At 34.2% G+C, this 18,106-nt stretch overlaps 1 protein-coding gene across 2 annotated transcripts in view; it reads right to left on the minus strand.

Annotated features, from left to right (window-relative positions):
• PLOD2 (procollagen-lysine,2-oxoglutarate 5-dioxygenase 2) overlaps positions 1-18,106 on the minus strand; it is a 96,259-nt gene that overhangs the window by 39,957 nt on the left and 38,196 nt on the right. For both annotated transcript variants that reach the window (XM_045088484.1, XM_004754459.3), the window contains exons 2-3: positions 13,325-13,416; positions 9,833-9,969 (exon numbers count right to left, since the gene is read on the minus strand). In XM_045088484.1, coding sequence (XP_044944419.1) covers positions 9,833-9,969; positions 13,325-13,416 — 229 coding nt within the window. The remainder of the gene's footprint in view (positions 1-9,832; positions 9,970-13,324; positions 13,417-18,106) is intronic.

An 18,106-nucleotide genomic window follows, 5' to 3' on the forward strand; every position in this document is an offset into this window, starting at 1 on the left:
CCTCTGTTTCTTCTGCTTTCATGGTGAACTACACTTCACAAGTAACAAATACTTGACATACACACACCCTCACTTTATAGCACATTTTTGAATCTTAAAGCAAAACTGAGAGAGTTAAAATGTTACTAATGTGCAACTCAATTTAGTAATTGTGCTCAGCCAATTTTTTAAAAAGTAAAAATAAGGCTGGGATCAGAGAGAGAAACTATTTCTTTTCATTTTATGTTGTTCTAGAGGATTTAAATTTTATGATCTGTTTTTTCTTCAGTTACAGAAAACAGTACCTCAAAATTAAAACATGTCTAGATATATACATTTTGATACATAGCTTTTTCTTTCTTCCAGAATCAATTGGCAAGCTTCTGTTAGTACTATTAATAATACTATTAATAACATATTCATAAAGGGACTGAGGCCATGCAATTTGAAGTCTGCTAGTTGGATTTCTAATTTCAGCTCTGCCACATGCTATCTGAGTAACCTTAAACCAGTTACTTAAACTCTTTATGCTTCCATTTCTTCATGTAGAACATAGGAGAAGGGAGCACTGATGTCATCGAGTTATTGAAAAAAAACCAAAAAATTAAGAACAATACATGGCACATTATAAGTACTCGCTGAAGTGAAAATTAACATTATTGTTACTAGAAGAGACTGCAGTAATGAGAAAAGCAGAAGAAAAACTCACTTTTAAGTTTATACCAATCTGTAATTTAAAATAATTTTATTTTTATATACACGTGTGTTAAGGTAAATTTTAAATCAGAATAAATATGTTCTAAAACCTCAGACTAACTTTTCCCTGTTGATTTAAAAAACTGAATCTGACTACACAAAATAATACTTTAAAAATATCAATTTCCTCTTTTTCTTATAAACAAGTACAACCTAGCTCCTCAGTATGACCACTTTATATTTCTGCCTACTAAGATAATCCTATCTTTTCTAACAGGGCTACTTTCCTGAAGACTACCAGTTGTTGATATATGCTTTATAATATTAAAGATTAGGAAAGAAGACCAGTATCATAGGTAATTGAGTCACAAGAAGCAAGGCAAATAAATTAAAACTTCTGAGAGAGAGACTGACCTACAAGTTGCAGAAGAACCCCAATACATTGTCTGGACACAGAAGAAAGGGCTTATTATGTCAGAGAATCACATGATTGGATACTGAGGCCAAATGACTCAGAAATTTTGCAGGTAGCATTGTGTCTTTAGAGGTATAAATACACATTTGGAAAGTGAGAACTTTCTGTCTTTATAATCCTAGTGAAGGATATAGTATCCACATTGTATGTCTCAAACTATTAGCAAAAGCCAGTAGCTTGAAAAGGAGGATTTGTAGCAACTTTTACTTTTATGATTCAGTAGTTTATAAGTATGCTTTACCTTTACAACAAAAACCAATTATTTTAAAGCAAAATGTAAGTGCAAAAATTACATTCACGTAATTCAAGTAAGAATCTGAATAAAAACTTAAGGTTGCCTTTCTCTGCTTGACTTATTTCGCTAAGCATGATATGCAGACCTGTACCCCTGGGGATAAAAATATATGTTTATAAAAAATTTAAAAAAAAAAAAAAATGTAAAAAAAAAAAAAATAAAAAAAAAAAAAAAAAAAAAAAAACTTAAGGTTGCTAAAACTTTCCCATCGTATTTTAGTGGCATTGTTATTTCTGTGTTTAAGTACTTTAGAAAAGCTCTCTAAATTGATTTAAAACCTTTCAAAGGGAAGAAAGTTTTTCTACTTAAAATTACTTTGGCCAGAAGAAACCAAATAATCAAATTTTTAAAAATGCACAACAGTCACAAAAATAATTCTCGTAGGAATTTGGTCCATTTAAATAGGAATAATAAAATTTCTCCATAGTTAACTCTGGTAAATATTCCTGGGTCCTGCAGAAACTATAAGGTCCCACCTTATGTGGTCATATTGAGTTCTCTAACAGACATGTCAGCGTTCTGTCTCCAACAGTTCATTCAAACATTTACAAGCGTTTGTCCTTCTGTGTTCCCTGTTTCTGTGGCACCATCAACCACTCAGTCACCCAAGTTGAAAATCTTTCCTCCAGCCTTGCCTCCTCCCTTTCTACAGCCTCTCTCATCAAATATTTCACCAAATCTTACTGATTCCATCTACTTAATCTATTTAGCATTCAAATCTTCTCCACTCTCTCTAGAAGACACTGGAATAGATTGATTCAAAAACCCTAGGAGCCCTCACATTACCTATCTCCACTCCACTTCTGATAAGGACTGTCTAATAAACTCTCCTGAAAACCATTCTAGCCAAGACTGGATCAGTGGTTCCCAACTAGGTCTAAAGCAGGACTCTACAAATAATTACTATCTAGCCTTTTACAGAAAATACTTTTGGCTTTGAGGGCAAAAAAATTTTAAAACAATTTTTAAAGCAATTTTTAAAACTTCATGGGGTTTTTACAGAGATGAGCAATAGTGTGTTTTATTTTGATAAAATAATTCACATCTAGAAAGTTCTTAAATCTTGCCTGATGCATTATTCATGTCTTGGCATATTAACAAGCTCTTTTCTCATTTTGGGTCTCCTTTTCAAGGACACAATTCTGCTGTTGTGATGCACAAGCAGGCAGAAGCAATGGATGTAGCTGTGTTCCAATAAAACTATTTATAAAAACAAGAAGTAAGCTAGACCACGGTTTACCAATCCCTGACCTTGATTCGAATAAAGTCTAAAGTAATCAGCATCACAATAATAACATTCTATTAAGTAACCTGTTCTGAGACCAGACTAAATTATTCGATCTGTCATCTGTGTTTACCCATAATGTTCCATCCACTTAGCACATCTTTTCCCAATTGGGTCCACACCATTCACTCTTGAGGCCCATTTCAAATCTCACCTCTTCTAAAAACTTCTAGTGGATCAGCCTAAATGGAAAAGATCACTCCCTTTCTTTTAACTCCCACAGCTCTTTGCATTTCCCCTTTCATGAAACATTTTATTTCTTGCTCTCCATGCTAGGAATGCCTATTTTATACTAGACTGCCTATTCTTCCTTCATCGGCTTGATCCACATCTTTATTTATCCATGTATTCCCCTATGCCTTGTATTTTGAAGATAGTAAGTATTTGTTGAACAAATGAATGAACAAACAAATGAATGAATGAGTCATCTCCAGTCTTAACAAGAAGCAAAAGTTACTGGGTAGCCAGAAAAGAAAACAACAGAAGTGTTCCCTAATTTTATTTATTTGTTCCTCCCCAATCCAACAATTTCTTCATCACTGACACAAACCTAAGCCAAAAGTTTTAATCATCCAAACTACTTGCAGAGCAGAGAGCCCAACATGGGGCTCGATCCCAGGACCCTGGGATCATGACCTGAGCTGAAGACAGAGGCTTCAACCCACTGAGCCACCCAGGCGCCCCAATTTAACTATTATTTAAATGTAGAGGAAATTTTTTCATTTAATTAACCCAACCTTTTGACTTTTTATTTTCCCAATATGGAGAGTGACCCGGAAACAAGTAGTAGTGACTCGTGGCCTCACAGGTGGCTAGCTAGCAGCTTGAGTAGTTTGGTGTCTTAGTGCCATTCCTGCCTTGGCTGCCTTCTTTGTTAGGTTACTCCAGCGCTAACCACTCAGAAAACAGTCTGGAGAAAATGACTCTCCAGCACGGCAGTGTCCTCATTAACTTCTACCTCTACCCAACCTCAGTAAGAATTCTGTACAGGAAATGAAAGTCTGTACCATTTGGAAAAATAAGTCTCCTAGTAATACTTAGTTTTTAAAGTAGTACCGACTTTTTAAGAGCTAATTCTTACCCCTTCCTTCAAAATTCTTGCAGTAAATTTATTTATCATTTTATACTGTGCTTTTATTGTAATGTATTTTGTAAGTTCAACTGAATCAATGTTGTTTAAAAAAAAAAATTATTTATTTTTTTAAGTAGGCTCCACACCCAGTGTGGGATTTGAACTCATAACCCTGAGATCAGGAGTTGCGTGCTGTACTGACTGAGCCAGCCAGGTGTCCCCTGGTTGATAGTTTTAAGTGCTTTTTTTTTTTCCCTAGGGGGAAGGGACAGTGGTTTCATAGTTTTGGTTTGTGGTATTATCTATAGAAATATTGACATGTATTAAGATGAGGATGTGATTAAAGGTGTGTTGCTACTTGTGTGCTTCAGTTTCATTAGACTTCAGCCTGCTTCCTCCTCTCTCTCTCTCTCTCTGCCTACTTGTGATCTCTGTCAAATAAATAAATAAAATCTTAAAAAAAAAAAAGTTAAATTTATCTCTGCATCATGAGAACATTTAAATCTGACACATATTAAGTACATAGTAAATATTCAATAAATCAATGAGGGAATTAAAAAAACTTTTGAAAATCCCCCAAACTTATTATTATGCAGCTACAACATGCCAGATACAATATTTATAGAGTTATGGATGGAAAAACATATCCGGGGGCAAGATTTCTGTCCCATTCAGCCCTTTCTTCCTGATTCCAGTTCCAACCACGGGGGCTAGCACCGTATTTTGCACATAACAGATACTTAATACATGTTTACTCAAAAGAACAAACTTCAAGGAGTAGGCAATCTGGTTTGGAAAAAAAAATTATATATATATATATTACATATTATACACACACACACACACACGTGTATTTGTATACATACATACACAGGCAAATTAATGCCATATGAGAGTATCATATATCAATTTACATATAGACAGATAATATATAAACATACATTTATATATATATAAAAACACCCAATGCTTCTCTTGCATATAACTTATTTCATCTTCATTCCAACATTCAGTAACTATTAACAAGAACATTTGAACAATTTGAAAAAAACAAGTCACTCATTTCCTACAAAATTCCTAACCATATTTCAGACTATTCTGGATGAGCCAGAAGGCAGTGCAATATATATAAGCGACAGCTAATGATTTCAATCTTCCATTCAAAAAAGGGAAAAAAAGAAAAAGCAATACTAGAACTAAGAACTGTGATACACTTTGCTCTTCTTTCACACTGATATAATGAAATGTTGTCCATTGCTAATGAGTAGGTCCTTTGTGTCGGCACACTTAAATTGTCATCACTGCCAGGAAGGAGGAGTCCATCAAATAAATCTGCCATAGTTGGTTAAAATTATAGTCATCATACTTGGAAAGCTTTGCTTTCAGAAAATTTTTTTTGTGTCTTCTGTATCAACTATGTAAGACAAAAACTGCAGGCATATTGGGTATGTAACCTGAACTATGAAAGATATAAAATACTTATTCCATAGAATAAAATAGATAGGATCTGGTCATCTATTAAATGAATACTATAAATTATATTTATGACAACAATAAAATCATAAAAATATTTTTATAAATAATCAAAGCAATCAATAAAACATAATCTTTGACAATTTTCCAAAAGTAAATGATTCTAAAGAGACTATGCCAAAATGCAATTTTTTTTAACATCCAAACTTTTGGATACATATTATGTCTTTCAAATTAAGTCTGTTCAGTTTTATTTGCAAAATTAGTATAATGTAAATTCCTTGAGCGTGGGATCTATGTTTATCTTTTTCGTAGTGTTAAGTTTAATCCCTAGATCACAGTTTGTGCTTAAAACATGAGTACTAAATGTAAAGTGAAAAGTCTTTCCACTTACCTCACTTTCTCAACAAAGTAATATTTAGATAAAGTAAAAAAAAAAAAGAAACATTGGCCTAGATATGGAAGACCAGAAGCATCATATTCATGACTTCTGACAATCAAAATTTGTTTTTCTAATAATTTCAATCTTTGAGATTTAGAAAATTTGGATGCTTTCCTTCCTTTATAAATCATTTTGTTTCTCTAAATGAGTGAATGAATGAAGAAATGAATGAAGAAAATCCATGTAACTGTAAAACAGTTACAGGGCACCGGGGGGTGCAGTTGGTTAAGGGCTGACTCTTGGTTTTGGCTCAGGGTTGTAGAATGGAGCCCCACTCAGCAGGGATTCTGCTTGGGGCTGTCTCTCCCTCGGATCCTCTCCTACTCTCTCTCAAAAATAAATAAGTAAATCTTTAAAAAAAATTACAAACAGTTTCAAAACATCCACTCTATTTCTCCTCTTGGAAGAGCTATTCCTCGCTCTTTTAATGCAAGTTTCTGTTAGCTAATATTTATGGATACCTTGCTATTTACCCAGACAATATTTAAATCAGGTACATCCCCCAACTTCACTGAAATAAGGAGAATTAGAATCCAAGATGATAAGTGAATGGAAGCTAGTAACATACAAGAGGTAAGGCATACACATTAACACAGAAAAGATTTGTATGACTAAGATTATCCCTGCATTTTGAAGCAGTGCTACTTATCCCCAATCCATGTCCCAGAACAGAGCCAACTAGAAAACTACTATAATTATGGCTTTACTTTATATTCATTTTAATTCTATATTGACTTCTGTATTGTAACATTTACTACAATTCTAAGTTTTTAAGTTCAGTCTTCCTTACCAATATCATTAAATAGCAAGAGCTTATAAACAGCAAAGTCAATTCCTTTATGTTACCTCAAAGTCATAAAGTTAATTATATTTAAACAAATACTTAAATGAACGGAGGAGTCTCTATCTACCAAAATTCTTGATATTTTCAGAAAGGAAATACTCCTTTTTGGTGAGGCCAATAACCCCCACCAAATAAGTCTTTTAAATATCTCACATATTGAGAGTCTTTCAAAATGTAGCACCATCTGCATTCTGTTTAATGCCATTATACTCAACACCACCAAAAAAACAGAAATTTCTGTTTTGTCCAAATCCAAACTCAAATAATTATACCAACTTTATTTCTAATTACTTCTAAAGAATCTTGGAACACTGAAAAAATGAAACAAAATTTTTAAAAAGGAATTTTCTTAAGTCTAAAAGAAAAAGAATAAAAGAAATAACCAAAGTTTTCATTGGACATTAATCTGATACCCAAAATATTCTACCTCATGCTTATTTTGGGGTCTGGATTCTGCTAGTTTATAATTTACTGTATCTAGTACAGAACAAGCCTATGGAGATATTCAATTCGTGTCTAATTTACTTTGTTACATACTGGTCTATACATTATTCTAAAAAAATAAAAAAGGAAAAAACTCTGTTTATTATGTAATGATTATTAGATCTGACCATCTGTCTTCAATGTGACTAAAGTAAAAGAAACACATAATTTACAAGGTAATTCTAAAAGTATTGCAATGTGCCTTGTAATAAAACTCAAAGGGCTCAGATACCTTGATTAAGGTGAATTATAAAATCATTATGGAATAATTTTTCTCCTTAAGGGAATATGCAGCTACAAGCTACAATATTTGTCCTCAAAATTGTTATGAGTCAATTCCAAAAGAACTCCTCACACTCCTCAGTTACAAGTCATCAAATTCATTATAATTATTGGTAGTTGCTCTAATCAAGAGAGTGTCAGATTTATAAAACATCTAAATTATATTCACACATATACACAGACATACACACACTACAGTATGAAATAACTTGAAAAAAGTTTGTAGTACTTTCTTATACGAATAGCTTCAGTTTTCATTTTAAGAACCCAAACCCTTGACAAATATTTGTTTATATCTAAATTAAATACGATAAATCTTACCCTACAGAGTACATTTATAAATATCTAGTCTCTTAATTTTTTTTTAAAGATTTTATTTATTTATTTGAGAGAGAGACAGTGAGAGAGAACATGAGCAAGGAGAAAGTCAGAGGGAGAAGCAGACTCCCCATGGAGCTGGGAGCCCGATGTGGGACTCGATCCCGGGACTCCATGATCATGACCTGAGCCGAAGGCAGTTGTCTAACCAACTGAGCCACCCAGGCGCCCTAGTCTCTTAATTTTAAATGTTCATCCAAAAGACAGTTTAGAATACATATTCCCATGGAAGAAATGTTATAAATTGTTTCCAGATTAATTCACAAAAACCTATCTAAATAACACAAGGGATTATTTGGAGGTACTGGAAATGTTCTAAAGGGCATCTGGGTGGCTCAGTTGGTTAAGCAACCAACTCTTGATTTTGTCTCAGGTCATAATCTCAGGATTGTGAAATCAAGCCCTGCATTGGGCTCTGTGCTGGGTATGGAGTCTGCTTAAGATTCTCCGTCTCAGGGTACCTGGGTGGCTCAGTTGGTTAAGTGCCTATCTTCAGCTCAGGTCAGGATCTCGGGGTCCTGGACCTAAGTCCCGCATTGGGCTCTGTGCTCATTGGGGAGCCTGATTCTCCTTCTCCCTCTGCTGCTCCCTCTGCTTGTGTTCTCTCATGCTCTCTCTCCAATACAAAAAAAAAAAAAAAAAAAAAAAAAATCTTAAAAAAAAAAAAAACAACTCTCTTTTCCTCTCCCTCTGGCCCCTCCCCCCAAATAAATAAATCCTACTGTTGTCTTTTTTGTCAAGCTGGATCTTAACATATCACCTGAATAAACAAATGCAACCTCAAGCAGTTTTCAGATATCTCAAAGTATCCCTTTTCTTAAAGAGAAACAAATGGCATCTTATTACATCAGCTTCTCCCAAGGCTAAATCTTAGATTGTGAGTGGTGGTGGGAGGAGGTCGAATGGGGCAGGAGGGTAAAGACGGAGGTTAAGAGGTTCTTCTGTAAACACAAAAGGAGGCTTGGGTGTCTAAAACCATTACTGACACATGTGTGGTAACTTTCACAAGCAGAATTTGCCTCAAAGTCAAGATCAAAATGTACATGTGGCAAGTGCAAGCTCACCAAAATGGTTGTTTGAAATCCATGGTAATTTTAAACCAAAACATACTTAATATTTTATCTGAACAGTTATTATGAGCTTTCTACTCTTTTTCTCAAGGATAAAAAATATATAATAATAGATTCTGCAGGAAAATTGCCAGTATGCAAGCTGATAACAGCTATCCCACATTTCATGTTGCAAGAACAGGTTAGCTATAAGCAGAACTTTATTTCCTTCCTGGTAGACATTAGGGAATTCTAATGAAGCAAGTATACAGAGCCTCTCAACTTTTAATGGTTGATGGCACCAGGACTTCATTACGTCTATTTTCATTTTAAAATTTATGCCTTTCTCATTTATATATCTGCATAAGTTATGGTTTGGGATTTTCAAATTGAGGGAGAGATATAGTTTATGTGCTGCTGAAGCGAACACACAAATTGAGGGGGAGATATAAATAAACTGTCCTAAGTTACAGAGGAAAGTGCATGGGGATTTGAAATGAGCAATCAATGACCAAAAAATAAAAATAAAAAGGTAGAAAAAAATGGAAGAAAGAAGGTAACAATCACTAATAACTCATGACAACTTGACATTATAAAAACTTGTAGAAAGAAGGTAAAGACGTACAGTGGACACTTGAAATGAGGTAGAAGGATAGTAAAACAATATGCAAAAAGATATTCACAAATTCGAAAGGCTTTTCTTTTTAAAAATGGGCTTTCTCATTTCTCACTTATAGCTTTTCATGATCTGTTTCTTTCTGGTTGACCAGGATCCACTGAGTTATTCTCAACAGAAAAGCTCAACATGATCTTTCTTCTACCTCAAGTTAGGATTAAAATATGAATTTCATAAAAATGTTAGCTCATGCCATGTTTTCTCATTGTTGCTTATTCATCAGATTCAATCCATTACACAATTATATCAGACCATGGTTTTATAATCATGAGTAAAATCTACTTTTTAAATAATAATTCCTTATGAATAAAATAACTTAATATATAATCTACAAATATGAATTTTGACACTTTTTATAAATAATTTCATGTAAACTTAAAAATCTATAGAGTATTTCTCTTACCATTCAGTAAACAAAATAACCAAATCCTCTTGATTGGCATAATGTTCCATGACTTCTTTCATTAATCTCACTTTCTGGCCCCCTCCAATACTATTAATTCCATCACCACCTCTCCACTCTTCTCCTTGACCAAGGACCTATAAATGAAATCAACATTTATCACTGAGTAAAACTCAAGTGATGACAGTAACATAAAAGCGAGAAGTCATCAACAACTTGTAGAGTATGACATAGTATCCACTCTTTCAACATTTTACAAAATCACGAAATCACGATGCTACAGAGAAAAACACTTGATGCACAGGTCAGGTCATGATTCTTCAATGTTATCCACCCCATAAAACGCCATTCCTAATTTTACCATTTCAAAAGGAGAGTCTAATCTAAGGAGATCAAGAGATGCGGGGGGGGGGGGGGCAGCGGCACAGATAGTATTTCTCATATCTTATTTTTAATTTGTTCAGATAAAATAAAAAAGAAAATACAGAAATTTCCATAACACTTTTCAATCTGGCAGCAAATCTGTATGATGAACACTGAAAGCTCAGTAACTCCTGGACAGGGCCCTTGGATGATTTTCCTACTGAATCATATGGGTCATTCAAGGAAAGACAGAGGGCATTAGGTCCAATGTCACTTACTTTACCTTATAAATCTTAAAACTCCCATAACCCTCAAAAGCATCATAATTTATCAATGCAAGAAACTGCCTAAGCACAGTTAATCAAAGTTAAACTTACAGCTGTTCTCCTCACTGTTTGCCTTAGGCTCAGCAGTTGGCTCCCACTTTGGAAATGCGTGGTAACACGGGGCTGCTTCCATAATTTGGTGATTATAAATAATGCAGCTATAAACATAGAGGGGCATGTATCCCTTGAATTAGTGTTTTTATATTTGGGGGGTAAAAATCCTATAGTGCAATTACCGGGTCATAGGGTAGTTCTAGTCTTAACTTTTTGAGGAACCTCCATACTGTTTTCCATAGCAGCTGCACCAGTTTTCATTCCCTCCAGTAGTGCAAGAGGGTTCCTTTTTCTCCACATCCTTGCCAACACTTCCTTTCCCTTGTGTTTTTGATTTTTGCCATTCTGAGAGGTGTGATGTGATACCTCATTGTAGTTTTGATTTGCATTTCCCTGATAATGAGTGATGTTGAGCATCTTTTCATGTATCTGTTGGCCATCTGGATGCCTTTTTTGGAGAAATGTCTGTTCATGTCTTCTGCCTATTTTTTTAAATTGGATTATTTGATTTTTGAGTATTGAGTTGTATCAGTTCTTCATATATTTTGGATACTAACTCTTTATTGGATATATCATTTGCAAATATCTTCTCCTACTCAGTAGGTTACCTTTAAGTTTTGTTGCTTATTAGAAAATAAATACTATTAGCTCCAACATCACTAAACCCTGAACCAAATATAAACCTGGCTGGCAAAGCCTATGGGGCTCCTAGCCTCAGATCTCTAGTTGTTACTTGATCACCATCTCTACTGCAGGTTGGAGATAAATGCTACCAAGAAAACTCAAAATTGATGTGCATCTGGATTCATATTGAGGCTAGTCTAGAAGAATTATTAGTCTAGTAGAATTGCTAGTTTTTGTCCTAAAAACTGCTTTCCTATAACCCTGTGATTTGCTATACTTCCACTCCAAAACCCTTCTGGATTTCTCCAATCACAGTAATACCAGACCCAGCCACATACAAAAGCCTACTCTGCTCAGTGCACCACGCTAAGCTCTATTCTCTATTTTCTTTCCACTCTATCAGTGTGTCAAATTTTAGTATGAATCAAAATCACACAGAGGGTCTGTTAAAACACAGACTGCTTTGGGGTGCCTCGGTGGCACATTCATGATCCCAGGGTCATGGGATTGAGCCCAACATCAGGCTCTGTACTTAGTAAAGAGTCTGCTTGAGATTCTCTCTGTGCTCCTCCTACACATGACCTCTCTCTCTTAAATAAATATTTAAAAAAATATAGGATCATACTGTCTCTGACAGGGTCCTGCTGCTAGAGGTTGTGATTCAGTAGGTCTGATAGCAGCCTTGAGAATCTCCTTTCTAACAAATCCCCAGATGATGCTGATGCTGGTGGTCTGTGGTCCACACTTTAAGAACTATTACATTTCATGACTGGGAAGACAGCAAGAGTCACTCAAATGGGCTGGTTCCAAGATTTGACATTTCATAGCTATACACCCTAGGGCAAGTTTTCCTTACCTAGAAATGAAGTAATATCTAGCTTATATGGTTTCAACAGAATATAATATATAAAGTTCCAAACAGCTTCACATATAAGGAATATCCCACACTCTCCCCAGTCCAAACTCTATAAAGATTCCCCCCCACTTACTGGATTTCAGCATTGTGTTACTCTGATTTCACTGTTACTTCCATATGTCTCCTATCAGTACATACTACTATATTTTTCCTCTACCCTAACAAACTTCTAACCTATTGCTCATTTATTCCACACTAAACATCTGGTTGTTAACACTAGATCTCTTTTCCAGCAGAGCTCAGCCTCCTTAACAGCTGTTCTATATTAACATTTGTACCTAGTCTCCCAGGGGTTATGTACGTGAATTCCACCTTATTTCTACATTACATACTAAAACAGCTCAGTTTTTCCCTAAGCAAAACAATCTTCTGCTCTTCTTTTTTTTTTTTTTTTTTTAAGTTGTTTTTTGTTTGGTTGGTTGGTTTTAGGTTGGTTGGTTTTGGAGGGGAGGTTTGTAAATGTGTTCAGTTTGTTGGTTAGTTGGCTGGTTTGTTTTCCTACTTGGGATACCTCCCCATCCACCTCTTATTTGTGAAAAGACTTGGCTGACAGATCCTCATTTCTGTTTAAAAAAATGTAAGTAAATAAAAACGGCAGGCCTTTCACACTCAGTTTACTAATTCTACCAAAGTCCCCAGGTTTCCTCTGATCATTTATCAACGAGATATTCTCCTGGAGGTCAGTCTTCTAAAAAACACTTTTATACTTTTATAACCTTCCCAAACTCCTCTAAAACAAAACAGGAGGAACAACTCTCAATAATGGGACAGAAAAGCTATTCTCCTCACAGCCATGTTTCTAATTCTCTATAGACAAAGAAACAGACTATGACAGACACACCCATTACAGAAAAAAATCCTTCAAAGTAAGTGAAAAACATTACTGTCAAATCTGTTATGCTGTGCTTATATATGACCCCTCAAAAGAAACATATATATATATAAAACCATATTTTATGTTGTTTTATATAATGTGTTTATATAAAGCATTATCAAATATGAAGAAATTATCTAAGTGGCACAGTATTAATAATGTCGAAGTATACCCAGAAGACAATCAACTATATACACAAACTCAACAACTATGCAACAAATTTCAACTCCCTTGTGTGGACTGCAGATTGTGGTGGTGGTATTGTTACTACTATGAAAAAATGTACTTTAGTCATATATTCTAACATCTCCATGAATTAAAAAGATATACCATACCTTCACAGTATAATTGAAGTATTTGGCAGACTGCATAAATCGATGGAATCCATCACTTTCTTTCGTTGCTACAGTTATGACTAATAATTTATCTGCAAAGACAGAAGGGCTTACATAAGATAGTTTACCAAGAGTTTAAATGATCCCACTTTACAACCTACAATAGCGATTAGAGTCCTCACTAAACCTACCCGCCTATCTCCTGTTAGTTTTTGTAATGAACTCTTAAAAGCCACAGCAACATTGACATCACAGTCAGTACATCGTTTTTTTAACAAATAAAGGAAACCAAATCAGCACTGCTCTAGTAAATACACAGCTTTTAGTCACCATTTTATAAAGGATGATGATTATTTTCTATCCAACATAAAACCACTTCTTAGTAGGAGTAGGTAGATTTAAGAAATCATTTCAAAATATCCATAAAAGCTATTAAGGAGAATCTTTATCAGGAAAAGGCACATTGGAAAATATACAAAGGAAGCAAATACATTAGCAGGTATCAAAAGTGCTGGGACATTTCTTTTAACCATAGGACATGGAAGGACCCATGGACTAAGAAAGCAAAAATTAACATCTTTTCAACATTCTAAGCACTGAGCTGTATTGCTTGATTCTCACTTGCCTGTTACCAATAACCAAAAATCCACAAATTTATAAATGTCTTCTAAGTAATAGGCAATTATTGGAAATAGCATCAATGCATTAAAGAATTTAATTAGAGGGGTGCCTGAGTGGCTCAGTGGGTTAAAGCCTCTGCCTTCAGCTCAGGTCATGATCCCAGGGTCCTGGGATCGAGCCCTGTGTCCGGTTTTCTGCTCAGCAGGGAGCCTGCTTCCCCCCCCTCTCTCTCTGCCTGCCTCTCTGCCTGCTTGTGATCTCTGTCTGTCCAATAAATAAATAAAATCTTAAAAAAAAAGAATTTAATTAGAAATAATTCCATATAAACCAAAATAATTTTCCATCAAATTTTTTAAATAAATAAAACAATACAATATATAGGTGCAATACATATAAAGAAATAGCAGATTCAACATTCATTAGTCAACCAAAAAAAGAAAACATTTCCATCGAGATAAATATCAATATTCTTAGGGGTTTTTTTTTCCTGGAAAAAGGTGTATCTCACATAATTTTCACCATTATGAGAAAAAATTTAAGGAAAAATAAGTTATTTTCATAAAGCTGTCAGGCCCCAAATGAATATATTTTAAGAGTGCTTTTTAAACTAACCATTCTTTAAAAAAAAAAAATTTCATTTGTAAAGTTTCAAACAAGGCTTAACTGACTGAAAAAATGTGATATACTACCATTCACAATGAATTTTGAAAGAGAATACCAGATTTTTTGTAAATATTTTATACACAAATCGTAAGAATTATCCACCAGCTTAGATTTTGGTCAGATGGATTTTTGATACTTACTATTTTCAGTATGAAATTAACAGCAAGGATTTCAACATCCTTAATAGGAAAAGTAATCTTGGCCAGACCACTGTGTAGACAGAAATGTTACCAAATCCAATGACTCAGAAGGCAAAATTTAAATTGTGTAGTCTGACTATGTCTGGCAATCTTTTGCCAAATAAGGACTACTGTTGTTTTACTATTGTTTCTAATTACAAAACAAAACAAAAACAAAAACACCAAAAACAAATAATGAATTAGTAATTTTGTTAAAGAAAGTTATGTTTAATAGCATTACATATAAGCATGTTTCCTCTGACCTGTTATTCAGCATCATTGCTAGGATGAGAAGTAAATCTTACTCAATTGGGAGCAATAAAAGAAGAAAGTGTTGACATGTACCACTCATAAGTTTTCACCCATCAATTCCAGAGTCTAACTTGGTCACCATTTATGAAGTACCCTATCAAAATTTTAACAAATTTGATACATACTTGATTTCACAATTGATTAAGGAATCAGTGGCAAAAGGGAAAAGAATAGAAGGGAAACTAATATAGTATATTAATAGAATTAAGAGATAATTCAACCAAGTAAACCATGGAGTTTAGCTGGGTTCTAATTTGAAAAACTAACTGCAGAAAGGTATTTTTGAGAAAATTAGGGAAATCTGAATACTAATTGGATATTTGTTGTCTAGGAAATTACTGCTACTTTTTTATTGTGCTAATAGCATTGATTTTTTAAAGAGTCCTCATAATTTCGAGACACATATTAAGTATTTACCCAATGAAATAATATACAGTATTTACAGTTTGTTTTAAAATTGTCTGAGATTGAGAAGAGGCAATGAAGGAGGAGCATAAAGATTAAATAAGACTGGCCATATGTGATGACTGTTAAAACTGGATTCTTTTGTATATGTTTGGAAATTCCTACAATTAAAGAGAGTTCAAATTTATACACAATCCCTAATCTTCCAATAAGAAAAATTACAGAAAAATATTCAATATGAAACTCTTAAGCATTTAAATAAGTAAAAAGAAGGATGAAACAGCAGAAATAGTCTAACCCAAAAGATTGTAATTTAATAAACTACTATTAGTACTTCACTCAATTCATGCACCACAACCAAAACGATAATGTGAGATGATGGAGGAAGGAAATGGGCTTGAATAAGGGGCACCCATCAACCATTACCAAAACCAATCTATAATGGTGTCAAAGAAAAGGCAAATGGAAGTTTAACTGTGACCAAATGTAACCTCTATTGCCACAGTCTGGTCCTATCATAAAATAGATTAATACAGTTTGCATGAGGAAGAAACACATAATGCATCTATAAAGTGTGGTAGATTAGAACCACCATTTATCAATGAAAATTCACACCATGGCAAAAAAAAAAAAAAAACCCACAACATACAAAAACTTCTGTAATCATCTTTACAATCCCCCAAGTGCCTGTCATTCTAATAAGATTTAGTAAATATGAAATCGCTAAATATATAGCTCTCTATAAAAATTCAGATGAATATCAGAATTTCTCAAGAAACCAAGAAGTCAGTTTATCTAGAAATGCCATCAGTATGCTATATTCTCTCTTATTAATGCAGTTCTGGAGGCAGGAGAAATACATTGTTAAAGAGGCATTCTTTCTCCAAATAGTTGTTGCTATAAGAACAGAATTTATCAATATTTAGTGCTGACCTAATTTTTCTTTTCAAAAGCAACCATGGGTTTTAAAGACAAAGTTTTGTGATAATATACCATCTCCAAATGCTAAACCAGCACATAAAAGTCATCTGAAATTCAATGTCTTAATGACAGTCATCACATTAATTAACTCAGCATTAGCCCTGCTGCTTTTGATCCTACTATGGAAAGATAAGTTTATCTTTCCAAGAAACTTTCTCCACACAAAGTCAAACCAGTCCTCAATTTTTAAAATTTGCAGATAGCAAGAAAAATAATTCTAAAAACTAACTCATTTTATGACCAGTCCTTTAACAATGACTCTCAACCTTCTACTAAAAGAACATATCATATCTTCTTAGTAATGGTTAGCATAGTGCAGGGACTAGCAAACTTTCACCGTAAGAGGCCGAAAAGCAAATATTTTGGGTTTTGTGGACCATATATAATCTCTGTCGTGATTCTTCTTTATATTTATTCTTTTTTTTAAATGCTTTTAAAACTTTTTTTAAATTATTAATTTTTTTTTGGCTCTCTTTACAAAAACAGTGGATCAGATTTGACCTAAGAATCATAGTTTGCCACTGGGGTTGCCCAAATGAATCTTAAGACAAATTCTCGGGTTCAAATCCCAGCTCTTCCATTTATTTGTTAGAAATTGGTCAGCTCTGTATGTCTCCAATTATGCTTCATCTATAATATTATGTGTAATAATAGCACCTGCCTGATAGGTTTGTTGTGAGAATTAGATTAGTTAATATATACAAAGTGGCTGACACTGTGAAGTCTACATAAATCTACATAGATAATATCCTCTTATTTCTACTCAACAAATGCATGGATAAGGTAGGTTTTAGTTGTGCAAATCTCAGCAGGTTATAACTCCATCTCTAACCAGAGTTACACACTCAAGAATCTGATATCCCTTCCAACTCTCAAGATTTTATGGTGCTAGTAATGATTGAAACACACAAACACAGAAACCCAACCTCTGTAAAAAAAAGTTCAGCTTGAAGCTATTTATTCAAATAGTTTAGCAAGAAAATGCAGATATGACTTCTCAAATATTTACATTTCTCCCCATCTCCAAGGAGGCTATAACACTAACTCAAATTACGGCCATCAAGCCCAGGCTTCTGCAACAGTCTCCTAAACCCACTTAACCCACTCCAGTCATAGCTCTACAAAGCAGCCAGAGTGATCTTTTCAAAACACTCACTGCTAAACACCCTTAAATGGCTTTCCATTGCTCTTCAGAAGGTGCCTAAGTGTGGTCTTTGACAGTGGCCCTCTCCAATGTCATCCACTACCGCTCTCTCCTTTCTTCTCTCTGTTCCAACTGCCCTGGCTGTTTTTTTTTTGTTTGTTTGTTTTGTTTTTTTTGTTTGTTTTCTCATTAAGGTATCATTCTGTTTTTATTTATTTTGGGTAAAACACATGTCTTTACCCTCCCCTCTTTATTTCATTGTACATATGTTCATGCTCCTAAGAAAGCAACTTCTGGTAAACCTGTAACATACAATTTCTGGCCTTATAACTTAAAATTAAACACAATTTACCTTGTTGGAATCTAATTCAAACTACCTACACCATCTTTCTTTCCAGTCTCTGTACTAGTCATAGGTTGTCAACTAATTTGCTACTGTATTTCCTTACTTTCAATTCATCTTGGAAATGTTCTCCT

Source organism: Mustela putorius, unplaced genomic scaffold, assembly GCF_011764305.1.
Source record: "Mustela putorius furo isolate JIRA1106 unplaced genomic scaffold, ASM1176430v1.1 tig00003834_pilon_pilon_pilon, whole genome shotgun sequence".
Taxonomy (NCBI): Eukaryota; Metazoa; Chordata; class Mammalia; order Carnivora; family Mustelidae; genus Mustela; species Mustela putorius.